General features: G+C 33.9%; 1 protein-coding gene across 1 annotated transcript; it reads right to left on the reverse strand.

Moving 5' to 3' along the window:
• Positions 1-5,654: 5,654 nt before the first annotated feature.
• Positions 5,655-17,374, reverse strand: LOC121408267 (gamma-soluble NSF attachment protein-like). The gene is made up of 10 exons (XM_041599672.1): positions 16,958-17,374; positions 16,249-16,316; positions 15,479-15,563; positions 12,744-12,792; positions 12,318-12,427; positions 11,623-11,689; positions 10,876-11,025; positions 8,998-9,077; positions 7,956-8,085; positions 5,655-6,910 (listed from the first exon to the last, which is right to left on the reverse strand). The coding sequence occupies exons 1-10, from the start codon at positions 17,014-17,016 to the stop codon at positions 6,743-6,745; spliced, it is 966 nt and encodes a 321-aa protein (XP_041455606.1). The 5' UTR covers positions 17,017-17,374; the 3' UTR covers positions 5,655-6,742.
• Positions 17,375-18,993: the final 1,619 nt, after the last annotated feature.

The raw sequence follows: 18,993 nt of genomic DNA on the forward strand, positions 1-18,993 counted from the left end.
TCAAAAGAGGCTTGCGCCAGAATAGCAGAATATGAGTAATATGATGATCAGACTTCTCGCTAATCAGGAGACTTCCTCTTGACCTTTTCATTATCTGTGCCACAATTTTCGAATTATGCTGTCAAATTTCATTTACAAAGTTATTTATTTAATTGAATTATTTTGTTTTTTTCATTTAAACTTCTCTTACCTTTTAATTTTCCTTCATAAGTAACTGAGAAAAGAAGATTTGTTTTTGTCAACCCAAGCAAGAAGATTTGAATTATTAATTGGGAAAACTTGTGATTATTCAAATCGTTTTATTATGTGAAACAAATAATGTTATGTACCTTTAAAAGACATGAATCTATTTTTCAAGGGGTCATTAATTCCTTGACCAAGTTTAATTGCTTGACAGGAAACACAGGAAGGGATTCATGTTTTCAATGACAATGGTGTATTGAGTCAATTTTGAGGGAGCTAGATATGGCAGATCGGGTAAAATGTATTAAAAAGTTGTGAGCGAGCGAAGTGAGCACGCAAATATTCCCACTTTTTTAATTACAAGATCAAATTTTGTGATAGATTTTGACATAATATTCAGAAAATGATATCATATTTTACTTTCTATCTTTCCCTATTTCTTGTCCACTTTTTTTCTTGGTCATGATTTTTTTTAATTGAGGGGGGGAGCAACCCGAGCGCCCGCCCATCTGTGTGGCTTTGTTCAAAAGGCACCATAACCTTTGTAGCACATAATGAAAGGATTTGAAAAAAATCCATGCTCTCCCATAATTCGGTTGAAAAAAAAAAATTTTAGCTCGAAGAAGGAATATTCAAAGCTAACAGAGAGCATATTAAAAAGAAATAACAGAATAATTCAAGCAAATAAATAGATCTGAAAATGAATTTTGACCGCATGATTTGAAAATTATGGCAAAGATAATGAAAAGGTTAAGAGGAAGTCTGCTAATTAGCAAGAAGTCCGAACATCATATTACTCATATTCTGCAATTCTGGCGCAAGCCTCTTTTTGAACCCCCAACAAAAATGTCCCGTGTTCGCTCAAGCATGAACGAAACTAAAAATTTTTTATAGCATTTGAAAGACAAGACCTTAGAGCACCTATTATCACCAAAATATAGACATAATAATTTGAAACTAAAATTTTATAGACTTTTCAAATCTGTCCCGTTTTTTTTTTATACGCACCGTATAACACAATACTGGCTTTGCAGTGCTTTCCTACTAACATTCATGTACGGTGGGATTAATGATTATGACGGGTAAAATTCCTATTTTGAAATAGTAGCTGCAGTTGTTTACCTTAAAAATGCCACTTGAGTCGATCAGGGTTCAATAAATCACCATCCAAGTATTTGTTTATGTACAAATAAAAAATATTACAATTTTTACTGTGCTCCACAAAATACAGCTGTAATGTTATCATGAACCAACAATGGAAATAAAAATAAATTGTAAGAAATCGGAAATACCATGTGAGACCATACCTTGGCAAATTTTGTCTGGTGGTGGTGATTTCAAAGCTACTGTAACCAAAATACAAAATTGATTCCTGCCAACGATCAAAACAATTATTTAATAATAATAATATGTTCCATTTGTATAGTGCAGCTACTATAATTGCATATACTCTACTGCAACTTGATACTTGGTATCATATTATTACCCCAGCTGTAGCTGAGCCGCCGTATAGGCGCTAAAGCACCTCACCTGAGCCGAGTGCAGCACAATGTGGGTAAATTCTTGCTGAAGGAAAACACGCCATGGCTTGGGATTCGAACCCACGTCCCTCTGATTGAAAGACGAGGGTCATAACCACTAAACCATGCAAAAAACATTGCATAATTCTAAGGTTTGTCAATGTCTGACGTATTTTTCAATAATTTTAAGTTTTAATCCCATGACGCAATGATGCTAGACTGGTAATATCACTTTACGTGAACTTTGATTGCAGCAGATACACAAAATAGCTTATAATTGTACATGAAATTAGTACCATGTTTTTAAGAGCTATGGCATCTGTGAGATGTGCAGCAACATTTCTAGTTGATCACTGTAGCAATCTTATCTACCGGTAATCAATATGAACAATCTAGAATAAACAAACATAGTGAAGTTACATCATAAACCTATCGAGTGCATAGACAATTTGAGTTGCAGATGTTTTTTATTTCATAATACAGTGCAAATGATATGGTTGACTTTCATTGTTCAAACATACAGTTCATTACATCGTTGCTATACATACCCTTCTGCACTATTTAACAAATGATAAAGAAGACATTCGATGAAAGAGATAGGAAGAAATGTTTAAAATATGAACTGCAAAATTGGATCAGAGATCACAGCTCAATTTTTAAAGAACATAAAATTGATTTTCATGACTACATCTAATAGTTACACAGTTGTCTAAACAGGTCTGTTTTCCTCAAATTGTGGTTTCTTTTGCAACCTGTAAATAGTTCAGGCCACATCTATCTACAGGATCCCCGTACAAAATCTTTTCTCTTCTGTCTCAGAAATTGGAGGATTACGAGTGAAAAGGTGCTGAGTATGAATTCTACTGAAAGATTGGTTCTTACTTTATGCTACCTGACAATTGGGCTTTTTATTGTTCAATTATAAACAAAAGAACAGCATGAGCTCTAAGGCCAAAATTCACAAAGGTGGTTTTGAAAACCCATGGTTGAATCCATGGTTTATGCAGATTTCCTGCATAAATTACGCTTAATCTAGCACGTATCAGGCACGTGTATAAAAATTCCAATGCTGATATGTGCTTTTGTCACAGTGCGCCAAATTGACGCCTGTCACCATGGTTAGATACGCTATTTTATTCATGAGTCCACTGTTTGAAGAGTGGACTAATGAATTAAATAGCGTGGATAACCACGGCAACAGGCGTCAAGTTAGGCGCACTGGGACAAAAGCGCGCATCAGCATTGGACAATGTTTAATATACGTGGTAAAATTAGCGTAGTTTATACAAGAAATCTGCATAAAGCATGGACTCGACCGTGGGTTTTCAAAACCACCTAAGTGAATTCGGGCCTAATGGTTTACCAAGATATTCAATGAATCGATCTACATGAACACAATCAACCTACTGTACTGAATGTACTGTAATTTCATTTCAAAGTGGAATAAAACAACATTTACATTGCAGTAGAAACCCCATCATATTATTGGCCATTACTGACATTGTATTACTTCAAAAGACAAGTCATGTCGCATATGAAGGTCACTTTCACTTATTATTTTACAGTTAATTGAAATGACTTCCTCTGAAAGCCCTTCGTATCTGAATTACACAGTAATCTCTTGTTCAGTCACGCAGTAAGATGACCAATGAAGCATTCTAGAATAGATTAGTAGTTCCGATGCTGTGTGTGGCACCTGTCATATTAATTCAGGGAAACATTCTCTATAGACATCATGATTCTAGACAATATACATATGCATACACCTGTATGGCCATATATTTTAAGTTCTTAATTTTATTCCCATGTTTTATTCTCTGTTGAATATATAATCATTTGGATGTAGTATTTTATAGGTAACAAAATTTTGGGACACCATAGCAATTATATTAGAATGCTATAAAATCATCTATCCCTTTAAAAAATTTGATACATTGATGGTTATTACAAAAAAAAGGCCCAAATGAACCCAATCTGAACACTTGCTCAAAAGATTATATTATTGATTATTCAAGTGCTGGGTTGCTACTATGTGCAAGCCATGATGTGAGTATTCCAAAGTTGCATTTGAAATAAGGGGGCAGATACATGTTTGTTGTGTACTTCAGGTTTTGACTTACACTCAACAAAAATTCATAGGTCTCTTTTTCAACCCACACGGGCCACTTCTGACATTTTCAAAAATCATTATTTTAAGGCATTAAAGGTCAAGTCCACCTCAGAAAAATGTTGATTTGAATCAATAGAGAAAAATCAGACAAGCACAATGCTGAAAATTTCATCAAAATCGGATGTAAAGTAAGAAAGTTATGACATTTCAAAGTTTCGCTTATTTTCAACAAAATAGTTATATGAACAAGCCAGTTACATCCAAATGAGAGAGTCGATGATGTCACCCACTCATTATTTCTTTTGTTTTTTATTGTTTGAATTATACAATATTTCAATTTTTACGAATTTGACGATTAGGACCTCCTTGCCCAAAGCACAAAATGTTAAAATAATAGAACTCCATGTGTTCAGGGAGGAATGAAACTTCATTTCACATGACAATGACGAGAAAATCAAAATATTTCATATAATAAAATACAAAAGAAATAGTGAGTGATGTCATCAACTCTCAAATTTGGATGTAACTGGCTCGTTCATATAACTATTTTGTTGAAAATAAGCGAAACTTTGAAATGCCATAACTTTCTTATTTTACATCCGATTTTGATGGAATTTTCAGTGTTATGCTTGTAAATTTTTTTTCTTGTTATTCAAATTAAGTTTTTGTTGGGGTGGACTTGTCCTTTAAAGCTCAACTCCCTTTTTAGTTTTCCCTCTGGTACGCTAGGCGGTTTCAAACTTGGGTGTTGACCTTTTTGGTGTTGGTGTTGACTAGATTTTTTACATCAGCACAACATCAGAAATATACAAATAGGACTTGTCATAGGGCAAGTCTCATCTGGTCTTGAGCTGTCAATGATAATCTAAATCATTAGTTAAACTCTGATTTGGGGTTGGAGCAATGGAAGTCAATCTGAATGGTGCTTCCCATATTAACACCAGCACCAATGTTTAACTTGAAATCGCCCATTGTGATTTCAAGGTCCCCTGACATGAAAATACAGAATACTTTCTGTTCATGTGGATGGGTCTTTACTTCACCACATCATGTCTTGCTGGGTTTAAATGTGCATCATATAATTTTTTATACTTTTTAAAAATTTAATTTGTCTTGCATTTGTCTGCAATATGCTAGGCCCCGCCTCCTTAAAATCCACTAATCATTTTTTGCCTCTTGTGATGTCACAGGAGGCAGAAATAAGCATAACAATACACAGTGCTATGCAACTTGCCATAACTATGTACCATTGCTAACAATCACAAGTCTCCATACAATACCACTTCACCAGCGGGAACTAAATGACAGTTTGAATGGTTGCTATGCAGGCCCTAGTGTTGTTTGAAGACAGTATGACTGTTAGAAATGGCACATAGTTATGGCAAGTTGCATAGCATTGTGTATTGTTATGCTTATTTCTGCCTCCTGTGACATCACAAGAGGCAAAAAATGATATACCGATAGTGGATTTTAATGGGGTGGGGCTTAGTATACTGCAGATAAATGCAAGAAAATAAAATAAAAAATACTGAAATTATATGATGCACATCTAAGCTCAAAGAGGTGAGGGATTTAGTTGAAGATAACATGAATTTGTATGTCAGAGGACCTTTAATGAACTTTTCAGTCAAATGATAAAATACAGGAAAATGTTTTATTCTGTCCCACCCAGCAATGGAGTAAATTGATTTATAGATATTATTTTCATTTCTCTCTACAGTCACCAAATCAATTAGATGCATATTTTTGTACTACATTTAGACCTCAAAGTGAAAAAAACAATATAACTTATTTTACTCCTTGAAAAGACAAAGAATATCTTTCATACTATATAACAAAACATATACATTTATGATATAATTTTCTTTTCCATTTATTTTTTGCCCCAGCAATCGGGGGTACAAAAATTATTGCACCAAAGACAGCTTTAAAATATTTTCATGTACACTTCACAGCAATCTGAGTACTGTCTACAACACAACACAATCAACATTGGTTTCAGAACATCTAGGCTTTTGACCATATAATCATATTGGAGATTCAATGATGGTAGCTTTTAATATAGATCTCCTAGAATACTGTTGACAGTGTAAATGTGAAGTATGTTTATTGAAAATTTTCAAAAAAGTAAATACATTTTTTGCAATCTCCTGCAAAACTTCTATTGCTTTTATTGATTCTATTTTGTTCTTGATACTCTTCAATCAAAAAAAGAGTTGTATACTTTCCTTAGGAGCATTACACTTCACTTGAAATTCAATTCAATTCTACATCTGATGAAACACAATGCAATTACTGACAAAAACACACTCACAAATATTTGAAACACAGAATAATACTTGTTTGAGATAAATTTGTGCTCAGCATATCAACTCACTTCAAACCTGAAAGTTGTATTCTTTTCCGTCACAATCTTCGACTTTTCTTGCAGATTATTCAAACAGCTTGCTCCCAAATCTCAAGAGAGAGACTTCCCTCTGACTACCTTGTAATGAAATTTATCTATGCTGCCCTACTCTGACAAAAGGACTCAACCAACAAGAGTGCAATTTCCTTTAAAAGAGCAAAATCAGTCTTTTATTTACATTGATGCCAATGCATTAGCAAGATAGTCAACTAGCTCTCTCATAGCAGCATTGGTGTATTTTCTATGAAATTTTGTCTGAAAGAAGAAATCGATTTGTAAAATGTTAACACATAAAAACTCAAGTTTGGTTGATATATATCATCTGCTCTTCCTTTTGTCAAAGTAGGGCAGAATGAACCTGCTGTGGTCTCACCTAGTCCACTTCAACCATCTACACTACTCCAATCGCCTAGGCTAAGAATCGGACTAGGACTCGGACTCTACATCGCAGGAGATTCAGTCTCTGAGATAGCTTGGTCTTTAATACTTGGCTTCAAGATGCACCCTCCACACCTCCGGGTTTCATTTCAAATCAAACTCTTCATCATCGTCCTCATCCACGAGGTCATCACCTCCTTCCGCTCCTCCAACCAGTCCCATCTCACCTGCCGGTACCGCGGCTGCTGCTGCTTTCTTCGGCTTCGGCCTGCTTCCTCCTGGGACTCGTAAACTTTTCGCTAATATGACATACTGCGTTTATGAAGGAAGAACAAAAATGGACAGGATGATGAGTGATCACTATTAAGGATTAATATAAATACATTGAGCATTGACAGCCATGACTTGAGTATGGAATGGATGTTTTTAAATTTGTTGCAAATCCGGATAGATTTTCGTTATAATGACAGGCGCTTGGTTCAGCATACATGTATATCTCACAGTGGGAGTATGGTACTAATAAAAAGAATGGTTTGAGCAGTCAAGATTTAATGTATCAAAAACCTGTCTTGTTTGACTTTATGGTACTATAAGATGTTTAAATGCGAATCTTTCATCTTTCATTCGTGTTAACAACAACAAAACTTTTGAGTGCAGTCAAGTAAACAATCTCACAACACATTTTAATAAAAATCAACACAAACAGCTGGATAAATACAAGATGAGACATTGAGTTGATGGAAATGATAGACTTTAAAGGACTAGTCCACCCCCAAAAAAAGTTAATTTGAATAAAAAGAGAAAAAATCCAATAAGCATAACACTGAATATTTCATCAAATTCGGATGTAAAATAAGAAAATTATGTCATTTTAAAGTTTTGCTTAATTTCACAAAACAGTTATATGCACATCCTGGCTGGTATGTAAATGAGAAGACTATGATGTCATCCACTCACTATTTCTTTTGTATTTTATTATATGAAATATTCTCATTTAATCCACTTAATTGTCAAGTGATACAACAAATAATTCCTCCATGAACACGTGGAATTGGCATTGTTTAATACTATATGGTCCAGTCAAGTTGGACCTTATTGTCAAATCTATAAAAAATGAAATATTGTATAATTAAAACAGTAAAAAACATAATAGTGAGAGATAGACATCATCAACTGACTCACCTAGTTGTGCATATCACTGTTATGTGAAAAATAAGCAAAATTTTTAAATGTCACAACTTTCTAATTTTACATCCGATTTTGATAAAATTTTCAGCACTATGCTAGTTTGATTTTTTCTATTTATTCAAGTCAGCATTTTCCTGGAGTGGACTTTACCTTGAAGTACGGTACTCACAACATTATCCATATATTTGAAGAGTGGAAGATTTAAGATCTGATGAAAGGTATCTTCATCCTGTTTATCATAAGCATCTAAGAGACAGGCTAACGCTGATGCTACATCACTCTCAGCATAACCTTCAAACCTGAATATGAAACGGAAATGACAATTTAAATGATAGTGCGGTGAAACCTGCTTATCAACAAAGGTAGACAAGAAAAGTGGTCTTTAAACTCTTTATGGATGGATTCATTGAATTAATATTTCAACGTGGAATGATATTCAAGGGAAAACAGACAGGTAGCCCTCCTATACAGGTGGCCCTTCCATATAAGGTATGATATCAAAGCAGGATTGATGAGGAGACAGAGGATGGAGATATTGGTGATGATGATGATGGTGATGATGATCATAAGTGATGATGAAGATGATGACAAAGACAATGACAACGATGGTGAAAGATGGTGGTGATAATACTCAAGATAACATTCCTTTTATAAAACACCTAAACAACAATGATACATCAAAGTGCTAACAAATTTATGACTTGTATTTTATCTTGTGTTATATCTGCTTACATGTATATACTTTTGTTGATACAAAATCAATTACAAATGTATATTCTAAATCAGTTGCTGACAACTTTAATTAAAAGAATCTGGGATAAGCTTTGATTGATGGAAAACCATGTGTTTATAAACTTTATATTTCCAAAATACTGAATGAACAGGGGGCATTCCATCAATATTTTCGTCCGACAAGTTGTCAGATCTGACAACTTTCCTGGATTCTGATTGGTTGAGAAGCACTGTTACTATAGTAACTGTCGGATAAAACAGGACTTGTCGGATAAATCGTCCGACAAGTCCTTTCATGAAACGCTCCCGTTTCTTCAAATAATCTCCTTCAAAAATTATTTTGAGTAGTCAAAACTAGACAGGACACTTGATGCATCCGTAGTTCTATCATTAGTACTAATCAACGGTTCAACACTCAAATACACAAGCACATTGAGCAAACATTAACTGACACATTACAATTGAATATGTAAACCTACCCCATTGCCATGTTACATATTTTATCCGCTGCAACATAGTCTCCTCTCTTTAGATGAACAAGAACTAGTGCTGAAACCGTCTATAATGAAATGGTATAAATAATATCAAAACCAATCGTATCTGTTCATTACTTGGCAAAATCGATTTGAAATCAAGTTTAGGATAGCACAAATTCTCTGAATAGCCATTTGAACTTGTTGTTGATGGCGCTTTGATGAGCTTGCGTCTCATGCACCAACCGTTGCAGAGATCTTATCATTTGAACTTTTAGATAAGGATTTTAAGAGGTACAATGGCTACCAAGGCACATTCACAAAATAAATCACGACATATTTTCTGCACCAACTAACCTAAAAAAAAATTACTATTATTTAATTCATTTAGTGATTTCAGTATATAGGCTTACAGTCACACTATGGCCAGTAATGCTTATAATCTTTATGTATTTAACACTCAATCAATTTAACAATACAATCACATATAAATTCAGAATCATATCTACTTCTTAATTAACCCTATCTAGGCCGGGGTATTTTGGGAGTTCATATGGCCGGGGGGGGGCTCCCAGGCCCCCCTTAAGATCTCGGCCGTCGACCACGCGATCGCGCCGAAAATCGGCAAGCGGGTTGCCTGGGACATAATCTACAAGATTGTATAGTAAGATTTTTCATGCGAATTGCTATTAAAGGGGAAGTTCACCCTGAAGAAAACTTTGTTTTAAAAATAGCAGAAAAAATAGTAAAAAATATTGGTGAAGGTTTGAGGAAAATCCGTTAAAGAGTAAGAAAGTTATTAGAGTTCAAAATTTTGGATTTGTGACGTCATAAACGAGCAGCTGCCCCATGTGTTATGTAATATAAAATGTATGAATTTCAAATTTGGTATGGTTCCTGATGACTTCATTTTGTTTTCTTTTCATGATCGGGTGTGAAACGATTTGTCTATTGATATACAAAAGTTACAGTGAAAACCATTTTCAATTTTCTGAGAAAATGACATTTCATTGATTTTTTACCATTCTCTATGTAGGGATGCTGCTCGCATATGACGTCACAAATCAAATAATTGAAATTCTAATAACTTTTTAATTATTTGATGAATTTTTCTCAAACCTTCGGCAATATTTTTAATTATTTTTTCTGCTATTTTTACAATAAACTTTTTGTCAGGGTGAACTTCCCCTTTAAGTGATTATGCTAATTTATGTGTAATTAGTATGCGAAATCATTCTTTTTCCTCTAACTCCTTAAATAAAGCTCCAAATGTACTAATTTTTGGTATACAAACTCTTTGTGGTGTTCTTAGCAAGTGTACATGAAAAAAATTGCAATATCAAATCATTTTCTTATGTATTATATTGTTTTTGCAATTTCTTATGTATTTCTTTGTTTTTTGACCTTTTGTTTTTCATTGTTTTTTTCTATGAAATTTGTTGGGGACTCTTCTGTGATCATAAAAAGCATAAAATAAATACATTTAGACCAGCAAAACTAAAAATAATCATGCATTTATGAATTTTGGTTGAAAACACAATTTGCATTGACTTTGTACACAAAATCACGTTTTTGAGCAATTTTTGGTCTGACATGCACTTACATAATGTTGCGTAATTTCGGAACCACGTACCCGGGTGACGCAAAATTGGTCTCAAAAGTTGCGCAAGACTTGAAAGTAAAAAGTCAGCGAGCGGCGTGGTCAAAAAATTTTGCGCGGCAAAAATATCGCGCGATTCGTTGAGGGGGGGCCTCCGAGGCCCCCCCCTGGCCTAGATAGGGTTAATCCTAGCTATTTTTTTTTGTTGCAAATGTGAGTCAGTGAGTCAGTTTTTTTATCAAAAATTATTCCTGAATATTATTTCAAAAAAAAAATCTTCTCACCCTATTTGTTGCATCGATGTCACCTAGATCACGCCTGAGATCTCTCTCTCTTGACAGTATCTTTGATGCTTCATCATAATCTTGAATCTTAATTAGAATACGCGCTGACTTCCCCAAGAAGTCTACAATCTGACGTGGCCGATCTTCCAACTGAACAAGATCAAAGAGATGAAAATTAAATTTCACTTTGTTATCCAATCAATCAAGTATTTTGGTGACATTGACCTCCCCTTGTGGTTACAAAGTGCTCCACAATTTGCTTCACTAGATGTTGGGCACTCAATAGTGACAATAGTTTTAAAGTAGACCAGTTGGGTAATAAAAAGAAAGTTTATTAACAAAATAAATGGGCATTCTAGAGCTTCTTGAACTATTATGGAGAAGACCTGAACATTGTGCTTACAAATTGCTAGAACTATATTATGACCTTAACATTAAAATTTCAAAGGAAAAGGATGATAATTTGCTTATCACAAAATTGTGAAAAAACAAGAAATAAAAGTACATAATAAAATTACATTTGTGAAACCAACCTATTTTAATTCCGATTTCGTTGAAAACATTAGCGTTATGCCCAATATTCTTTTTTCTCTTTCTTTTCAAATCAGCTTTTTGTTAGGATCAACTTGGCCATCAAATATGATTATAAAATGGATTTACATTTAGGCCTATATATTTGTTTTAACATAGCAATCATGAAATAACAGTCTTCTGTTGTTTTAATCCTAGAAGAAAAGATATAATTACCTCAACAACATCACAAGCTTTTTGATATAATTCCAATGACATCCTGGGATTGACGGTTTCCATCATTCTGTATGCGACAGAAATATTGAAAGTAGAAGTCATCAAAATGCGCAAGCAGCAAATGATATACACAATAACACATGAAATGAAACTTATGATGTATGAATGATTTATGAGAGAATATGAATATATACCATGTGAATTTTGTAGATACATATCTTTTAATTACACAGAGTGATGTTGTACATGGTTCATTATAAGTTGGGCATGTAATTATAAACATATTAGAATATCACCAAGAATTTTTTTTCTAGATATATCAAACTGTTCACTGTAGCACATTCTATTATTTACTCTAATACAGGTAGAAATGTTGAAGATTAATTACATATCAATCTGGCAATAAAACATTACTGTCGGTTCATATCATAAAAGCTTTACTTTTGAATGGATTCTTCTATTTCCAGATCTATTGACAGATCTCTCCTTAAAATGTGTGTATTAGAAAAAAAAGGTTTGTATACTTATTCCATCACTTCCAATTTACATGTATGCCACCAATGAATACTTTGCAACAATTTTGTGTTTGAAATTAGTAGATTAAGATTCAAAATTTGAATTAATTTTTTTTTCTAAGGGGTGGGGAGGTAATCAGAAACTTTAATGAAAAGAAATCGCATGAAACATAATCTTACTTAGCAGCCTTTTCAAGGCAAATAGCAGCTGTATCAGGCGTTCCATGCTCTGTGTATAGACTTGCCGCTTTCTCAAATAATCCCATCACTTCACCCCAATCTTTCAGATCCTATATAACAAAATTAAAAAAAATAGTACACAATGAAAATTCATCTGTGTTGGTAGAAGATATTACAAAATCAGAACTTTTTATCTCAAAACACAAACAAATTTACATCAAAATATTTGGCTAGTACTGCAGCCTTTATAAATTTTCTTGTGTGTTGCAAACGAAAGATGAATTCATGTTTACAAATCTAGGATATAAATAAAAATAAAGAATGGATTGAAAACCAGTTCCATTACAACTTTTATCAAAGGTGACTGATGACTTATGAAAGATACTTTATATGATTATGTATGAATGACAAAGTCACAATTCTTACCCTCATAATGAAAGCTGCATGTTCATACTGCTTGGCTGCATGAAACAAACTGTATTATCATCAATATTCAGGAAAATGAGACTGAATGTTACAAATTTTAAAAAGATTAAATTAATTTGTTTATTGAAATAATTAAATCTAACCACAATTCCAAGTCTAAAATCTAAATTACTACTTCAAGAATATACTTAGTTATAGAGCACCCCCCAACCAAAAAACAAAAAAGTGTGGAATTTAATCAAAATTCAAGGGTCTGAGATCATATGAATAAGCCAAATAGCACCTGAAAATAAATTTAGACTGAGGTTTTTAATTTGAATGATTTCCCTCAACTCAACAACTAGATTTATTAAATGCATGCAGTTTTGAATTTTAATAAAAACTGAGCAAAGTTTGATCGACCCTCATATATATATATAGTAAAATAGCTAGCTAATAAGCAAGATGTAAAAAAATAATAATGTCCTGGGGTGGTATTCTGAAAACGTTCTTATCTTTGTTCTTATCTTTTATCTTATCTCACTGAGATAAGAAGACGCTAAAATCATTGCAAATCGGTATTCTGAAAATCTTCTTAACGCGTTCTTATCTCTGTAAGGACTGCCCCCTTCTTATCTCCAACACGCCCATTTTTAAGATTTTACCAATCAAAATGCGCTTTATATTGGCAGTTTAACCAATAGAAGCGTTCCTTATGTGAAGAGAATATCATGGGCGCTGCGCGTTCACCGTTTCTGGCGCATTGCGCGAAATAGGCATTTTATACGCAATGACTGATTTTATTATTTCGAGACGTCCACGTGCAAAAAAAAGTAAGAAAAGTAAATAAAGCAGGTACGAATAAAGAACAAAATATGAAGAAAGAAAGTAAGTAGGTATGAAAGAAAGAAGACAGAAAAGGGTCAGAATGAAGCAGAAAAAAAAGATGAAAGGGACAAAGCAGAAAATAATGAAAAAATAAAGAGTAAACGAAAGAAAGCAAGCAAAAAGAATTCAAAAATAAAAAAGAAAGAAAATAGAATGAATAAAAGAAGGAAAAGGAAGAAAAAAATAGAACAATTATCCATGATAAAGTGAAGGAACAAAAATGAAGAAAAAAAAAGAAATTAACTAAAAGGAATACACACAAAAATAGAAAAAGGTCAAACTAATATAAGATAAAATAAATTAACAAGGAACCGAAAAAGAAAAAAAGTCTAAAAAAAACGAATGAAAGAAAGTTAGAAAGAAATAAAAAGAAAGAGAAAAAAGGGAATAAAAATGTAAAAAGTGAAGGAAGAGAGAAAAAAAAGAAAATTAAACAAAGAAATAAAGATGAGAGAAAAAAATGAAAGGAAATTTGACGCAAATATGAAGACTACAAAAAGATAAAGAAAGAAAGGTAAATTCATAGAAAAAAGAAATAAGGAAAGAAAGAAAAAAAAAGAAAGAAAGAAAGAAAGAAAGAAAGAAAGAAAGAAAGAAAGAAAGAAAGAAAAAGAAAACGAAAGGGAAAATAAAAAGTTGGGAAAAAAATCAATGGAAAGAATAAAGAAAAAGTTAATAGAAGAAAGACAGAGAGAAGAAAGAAAGTAAAGAAAAAGAGTAAAGAACGAACGAAAAAGGAATGAGCAAAATAAAGAAAAAAAGAAAGAAAGTAAAAAAAGACACAAAAGTGTCAGAAAGCAGAAATAAAAAAATAAGAAAAATTAAGAATTATTAAATGGAAGGAAGAAAAAGGGGGAAATGAAATGAATGATTAAAAAGGAAAAGCATGTATAAAAAGGAAAAATGGAAGAAAAATAAAGATTACAAACAAGTGAAGGAAGAAAGAAAGAAAAAAAGAAAAAGAAAGAAAAGGAAGAGAAACGGGGGGAAAGCAGAAAAAAGACTCAGTAAAGAAAAAAAAAGAAAGGGATAAAACGAAAAGGGAAAATAAAAAAGGAAGAAAGATGAAGTATAAATGAAACAAAGCTAAGAAAAAAAAAAGAAATTAAAAGATTCAAACAGAACAATTAAAAGTAAAGATATAAATGAAGAATGAAAGAAAAGAAGAAAGACAGACAGATAGAAAGGAAGAAAGACAGACAGATAGAAAGGAAGAAAGACAGACAGATAGGAAGAAAGACAGACAGATAGAAAGGGAGAAAGACAGACAGATAGAAAGGAAGAAAGACAGACAGATAGAAAGGAAGAAAGACAGACAGATAGAAAGGACAAAAGACAGACAGATAGAAAGGAAGAAAGAAAGACAGACAGATAGAAAGGAATAAAAAATGGAAAAGAAAGAAGGGATAGAAAAAAGAGACGGGCAAAATAAAGGGTGAATGAAATAAATGGTGGGAGGAATACTTGTGGGTACTTGTTACTACTAGAGACCATCGATTTTGAGCAAGAAAAAACGCGGACATCGTGAGATGTGATAACCCTCTAGCTATCTTAAATATTATCTTAAATATCGTGAAAGATAAGAAAGAAAAAAGATAAGAACGTTTTCAGAATACCACTTATCTACATTCTGTTCTTATCTTTTAGCGCGCTTTGGTATTATATGCGCGAGTTGTAAATTTACGCGCTCAGCATTGGGTGGAGAGCAAGATAAGAACAAAGATAAGAACAAAAGATAAGAAAAAGATAAGAACGTTTTCAGAATACCAATTTAAGAAAGTGACGTAGATAAGAACAAACTTAAGATAAGAACGTTTTCAGAATACCGCCCCTGAACCATATCACCTATCCACAAGTGAAAAGGATACGCATCGTTGTTTCTATGAGCACCTGCAGCATTGATGTACGCCCTCTTAGCTTCTAAAGGCTGCTTGGCATTCTTCAAACATATAGCTGTTATAAGGGAGAGGCAAGAGAAGCAAATGGAGTTTAATCATCCAATTTTGTACCATTGAGCTATGTAATAGCTCTATGTTCGTACATTGTAATGCATTTAGTTTTCATGTTTCTTTGTGAACAAATGAATAGATTAGTACACCTCCTGATGTAAAATTTTAATAAAAACTAAATAAGGGAACTAACTGAAATAAAAGAAATAAATAGGATATTACAAAATTAAGAAATACAGAAATCAACAAATTTAGAAATAAAAAATAGAGTAAACTTCACAAGACCAGACCTTAATTAAAAAATCTAGAAAAATAACACAAAACATGCCTCCACTCAAATAATTTTTTAAGGCAAAAAAAAGCTTTAACAAAGGACTTAAGACATCCCCATTGGAAAAATTAATAATAGTAAATTCAGTTCTTGTATATAGATCTATTACATATCATCTACAATCTGACAATTTTTTGTGTTTCCAAATCCAAAGGTACTTGGACAGAATGGTTAATAACATAAAAGTAGAGGCAGAAAAGAATAGATTCCAAATACCATCAAGAGCTAGCCATAGTCATTAGAGAATCAGAGGATCCTGCATCCACAACTCAACCTTATCACATAATGTAATCTTATATTGATGATTATTTTTTTATAATCTATAATTTCATTATTAATATTATATTAAGATACTTACCAGCTTGCTCATATTCATGAGCTGCACTGCCAAAGTCTGGTTTCCATTTGAAGAATGACGTCTTCAAACTGATATAAAAATTATATATCAAAACAAAAAGAAAACATGGTAATTTATGAATTAAAAGAATAAAATACTAATAGGAGTCTAGTTCTTAATCAACTAAAGTGTACTGAAAAAAGGAGTTGATTCATATCATAGAAAAAAAAAAGAAGACTGAGCATATTACCACAAATAATATAGCACACATCGAGTAGTCTAGATTGGTGGTGAAAAATGATTCAAACTGCAGTGCAAGTCATAAATTACTTAATAATAATATGCTCCAAGGGGCCGCACCGAGCCTTTGAACTCAAACCCAGCCAGGCCGCCTCGGGCAAACATTAGTTACTACCGCTCGCAGAGTGCATCCGCTCCTCTACTTTCATAATAACTTCCGAGCTTCGCAAAGCGTAGGCGGCGATCCTAAATCACGGCCACGGGGAACTAGCCGTGGCGCTGGAAGTTACACACGGCCAGCAAGCAGGGTCTGCCGTACGGTACACCAAGAGCAAATGAATGAAAATGCTGGTCTTCGTCCTTCGAAGTCACAGATTGGCAGCAACTTTGCATTTATTGGCATATCCAACAACATGAACACACATCAAGATTCTGCACTGATAACGGATCTGTAGCTATCAAATTAAAGAAACAATAGACACACGATTACCTCTTTTCGGCCGCCGCAATATGCTCCTTCGCCTCGGAGATCCTCCTTGCATCCGCCATGATTGTAATGATTGTTTTCGTTAGTCTGAGGTCGAGACCGATTATTATAGAAAGGTGATTAATATTTGAGATGACACCGAGCAAGCATCCTAGTTGTTGTTTTACGAGCGGTGCATATCCTCATATCATCGATTCGCTGGCTAATCATGTGGAACTGATGACGTGGAGGAGGGAGGTAACGACTGGAGCTGAAATATCATCAGTTCGATGTCAGACGGATGCCTTCCAGCTCATCATTACTAAATCAACATCACGATCCTTGATCCTTAGGCCTTGTATGGATTATAGTTTTCTGCCGAGGCCTCACCGAGGTGCTGCAAGGATAATGAGGATGATTCTCTTACTAGTATGCTAATCAGACAATATGTTAATGATACTAGGCCAAATCCACTGTGCAAAATGCACACAGTGCAAGAAAGAGAACGACCCTACCGGTACCGTAATGAAAATATAAAGATCTTCTGGTAAAAAAAGAACAAAGCAGGCCTATACAAGAACAACATAACAGACATTTCAGGAAAATGCATGACATTTCATAAACAATAGCTATTTCACTTGCCCTCTCTTATTTTAAAACTATTTTAGGATGAATACAAAATTCATTCTTACCCTGACCCATTCCACTTCAAATTTTCACTTTGTTTATTAAATTCACAATTCCACTTGCACCATACCATGGTATTGTTTTTTTTTTGTGATATCAAGTATTGATCAAGACTGGTAATGGTAAGTTTTTTTCTACCACAGGCCGTTCATCTTTACTATTATCATCACTGGCATGCATGCCCCACCCCCCCAAAAAAAAAAGGTTTCACGACCAGAAATTATTTCTTTTAAAGGACTGAATGAAAGAAAAGGACATAAGATTTCATCATTTTCTGATTATTGAATTTATCATAAAATAAGAGAATTGCTCGCTTACTTCGCTCGCTCAGGATTTTTTACAATGAATTTTGTCACACCTTGTGCCCCCTCAATTTTTGGGTTCATATCGCTAATCATTGCACTATACGGAGATACGCTCCTCCTTAATGATATAAAAAAGACATTCCCCCCCGGCCTTAAGTTTTTTGCGCGCATCATTAGTAAGACCAAAGAATTTATTCAAATTATTAGAGTTAAGGGGGTGCATCGCCCCTGCCCCTAGGACGTCAACCTTGCAATGAATAAAAGCTTATTAAGACTGTAGAAAACGTTTTTTTTTCTTTCAAAGAAAGAAAAAATTCACAGAAGAGTGAAGGGGGAGATTAGCTCCATGGAAAAACTGTGGGAAGGAGGAAAAGAAAGAAAAGGGAGAAAGGAGAGAAGAAGTGAAGAGAGAGAAGGGGAAAAAAATAATAAAAGAGCTGGAGGGCCGGGAGGCGCCAAATTGATGTTCAGCCTTTGGAGCGCCAATTTTATAGACGACCGGGGGCACCAAATTGACCAGAAATGAGGGGGACACCAAATTGACCTTAAACTTGGGGGGGTGCCAAATTGATGTGCCGCTCTTTGGGGCACCAATTTGATGTTTCAGAATCGGGGGTAGCCAAACTCACGTTTTTTATAGGATCTCCAGGTTCAGATTGGAATATAAAAAATATATATATAGCTCTAGCTTCGCGCTCGCAAAATTCATTGAGGAAGAAAATACCCATCCTATATGAATAGTGTTCCGTTGGTATAGGTCTAAATCTGAAGAAAAAAAATCAGCTGACACTTCGCGCTCCGTATTATCATTTGGCACACATTATCTATCATGTCTATATTTATAAAAAGTACCAAGAATGTCAAGTTTTCAAGACGGAATATCAAAACTTTTAAGCTCGCGCTTATTCCATTAATTTTTATAAAAAATGCTTCACATGTCTGATCGACAACATTTATCGGCTAGCCCTGCACGCTCGCATTCTGATTAATGAGATATAGGCCTACCTCTTTGCACTACAATCCTGTTCTCGTGACAGTTTTATCACAAATTTTGGCTCGCGCTTCGCG

This window comes from Lytechinus variegatus, chromosome 2 (assembly GCF_018143015.1).
Source record: "Lytechinus variegatus isolate NC3 chromosome 2, Lvar_3.0, whole genome shotgun sequence".
Lineage (NCBI taxonomy): Eukaryota > Metazoa > Echinodermata > Echinoidea > Temnopleuroida > Toxopneustidae > Lytechinus > Lytechinus variegatus.

What these genes read in the sequence shown, in the direction of transcription:
- LOC121408267 (XM_041599672.1), bottom strand. Translation starts at nt 17,016, where the DNA reads ATGGCGGATGCAAGGAGGATCTCCGAGGCGAAGGAGCATATTGCGGCG. An exon ending in ATTGCGGCGGCCGAAAAGAG is followed by an intron (nt 16,317 to 16,957) that starts GTAATCGTGTGT and finishes TTTTTATATCAG; the next exon opens with TTTGAAGACGTCATTCTTCA. An exon ending in TCATGAATATGAGCAAGCTG is followed by an intron (nt 15,564 to 16,248) that starts GTAAGTATCTTA and finishes CCCTTATAACAG; the next exon opens with CTATATGTTTGAAGAATGCC.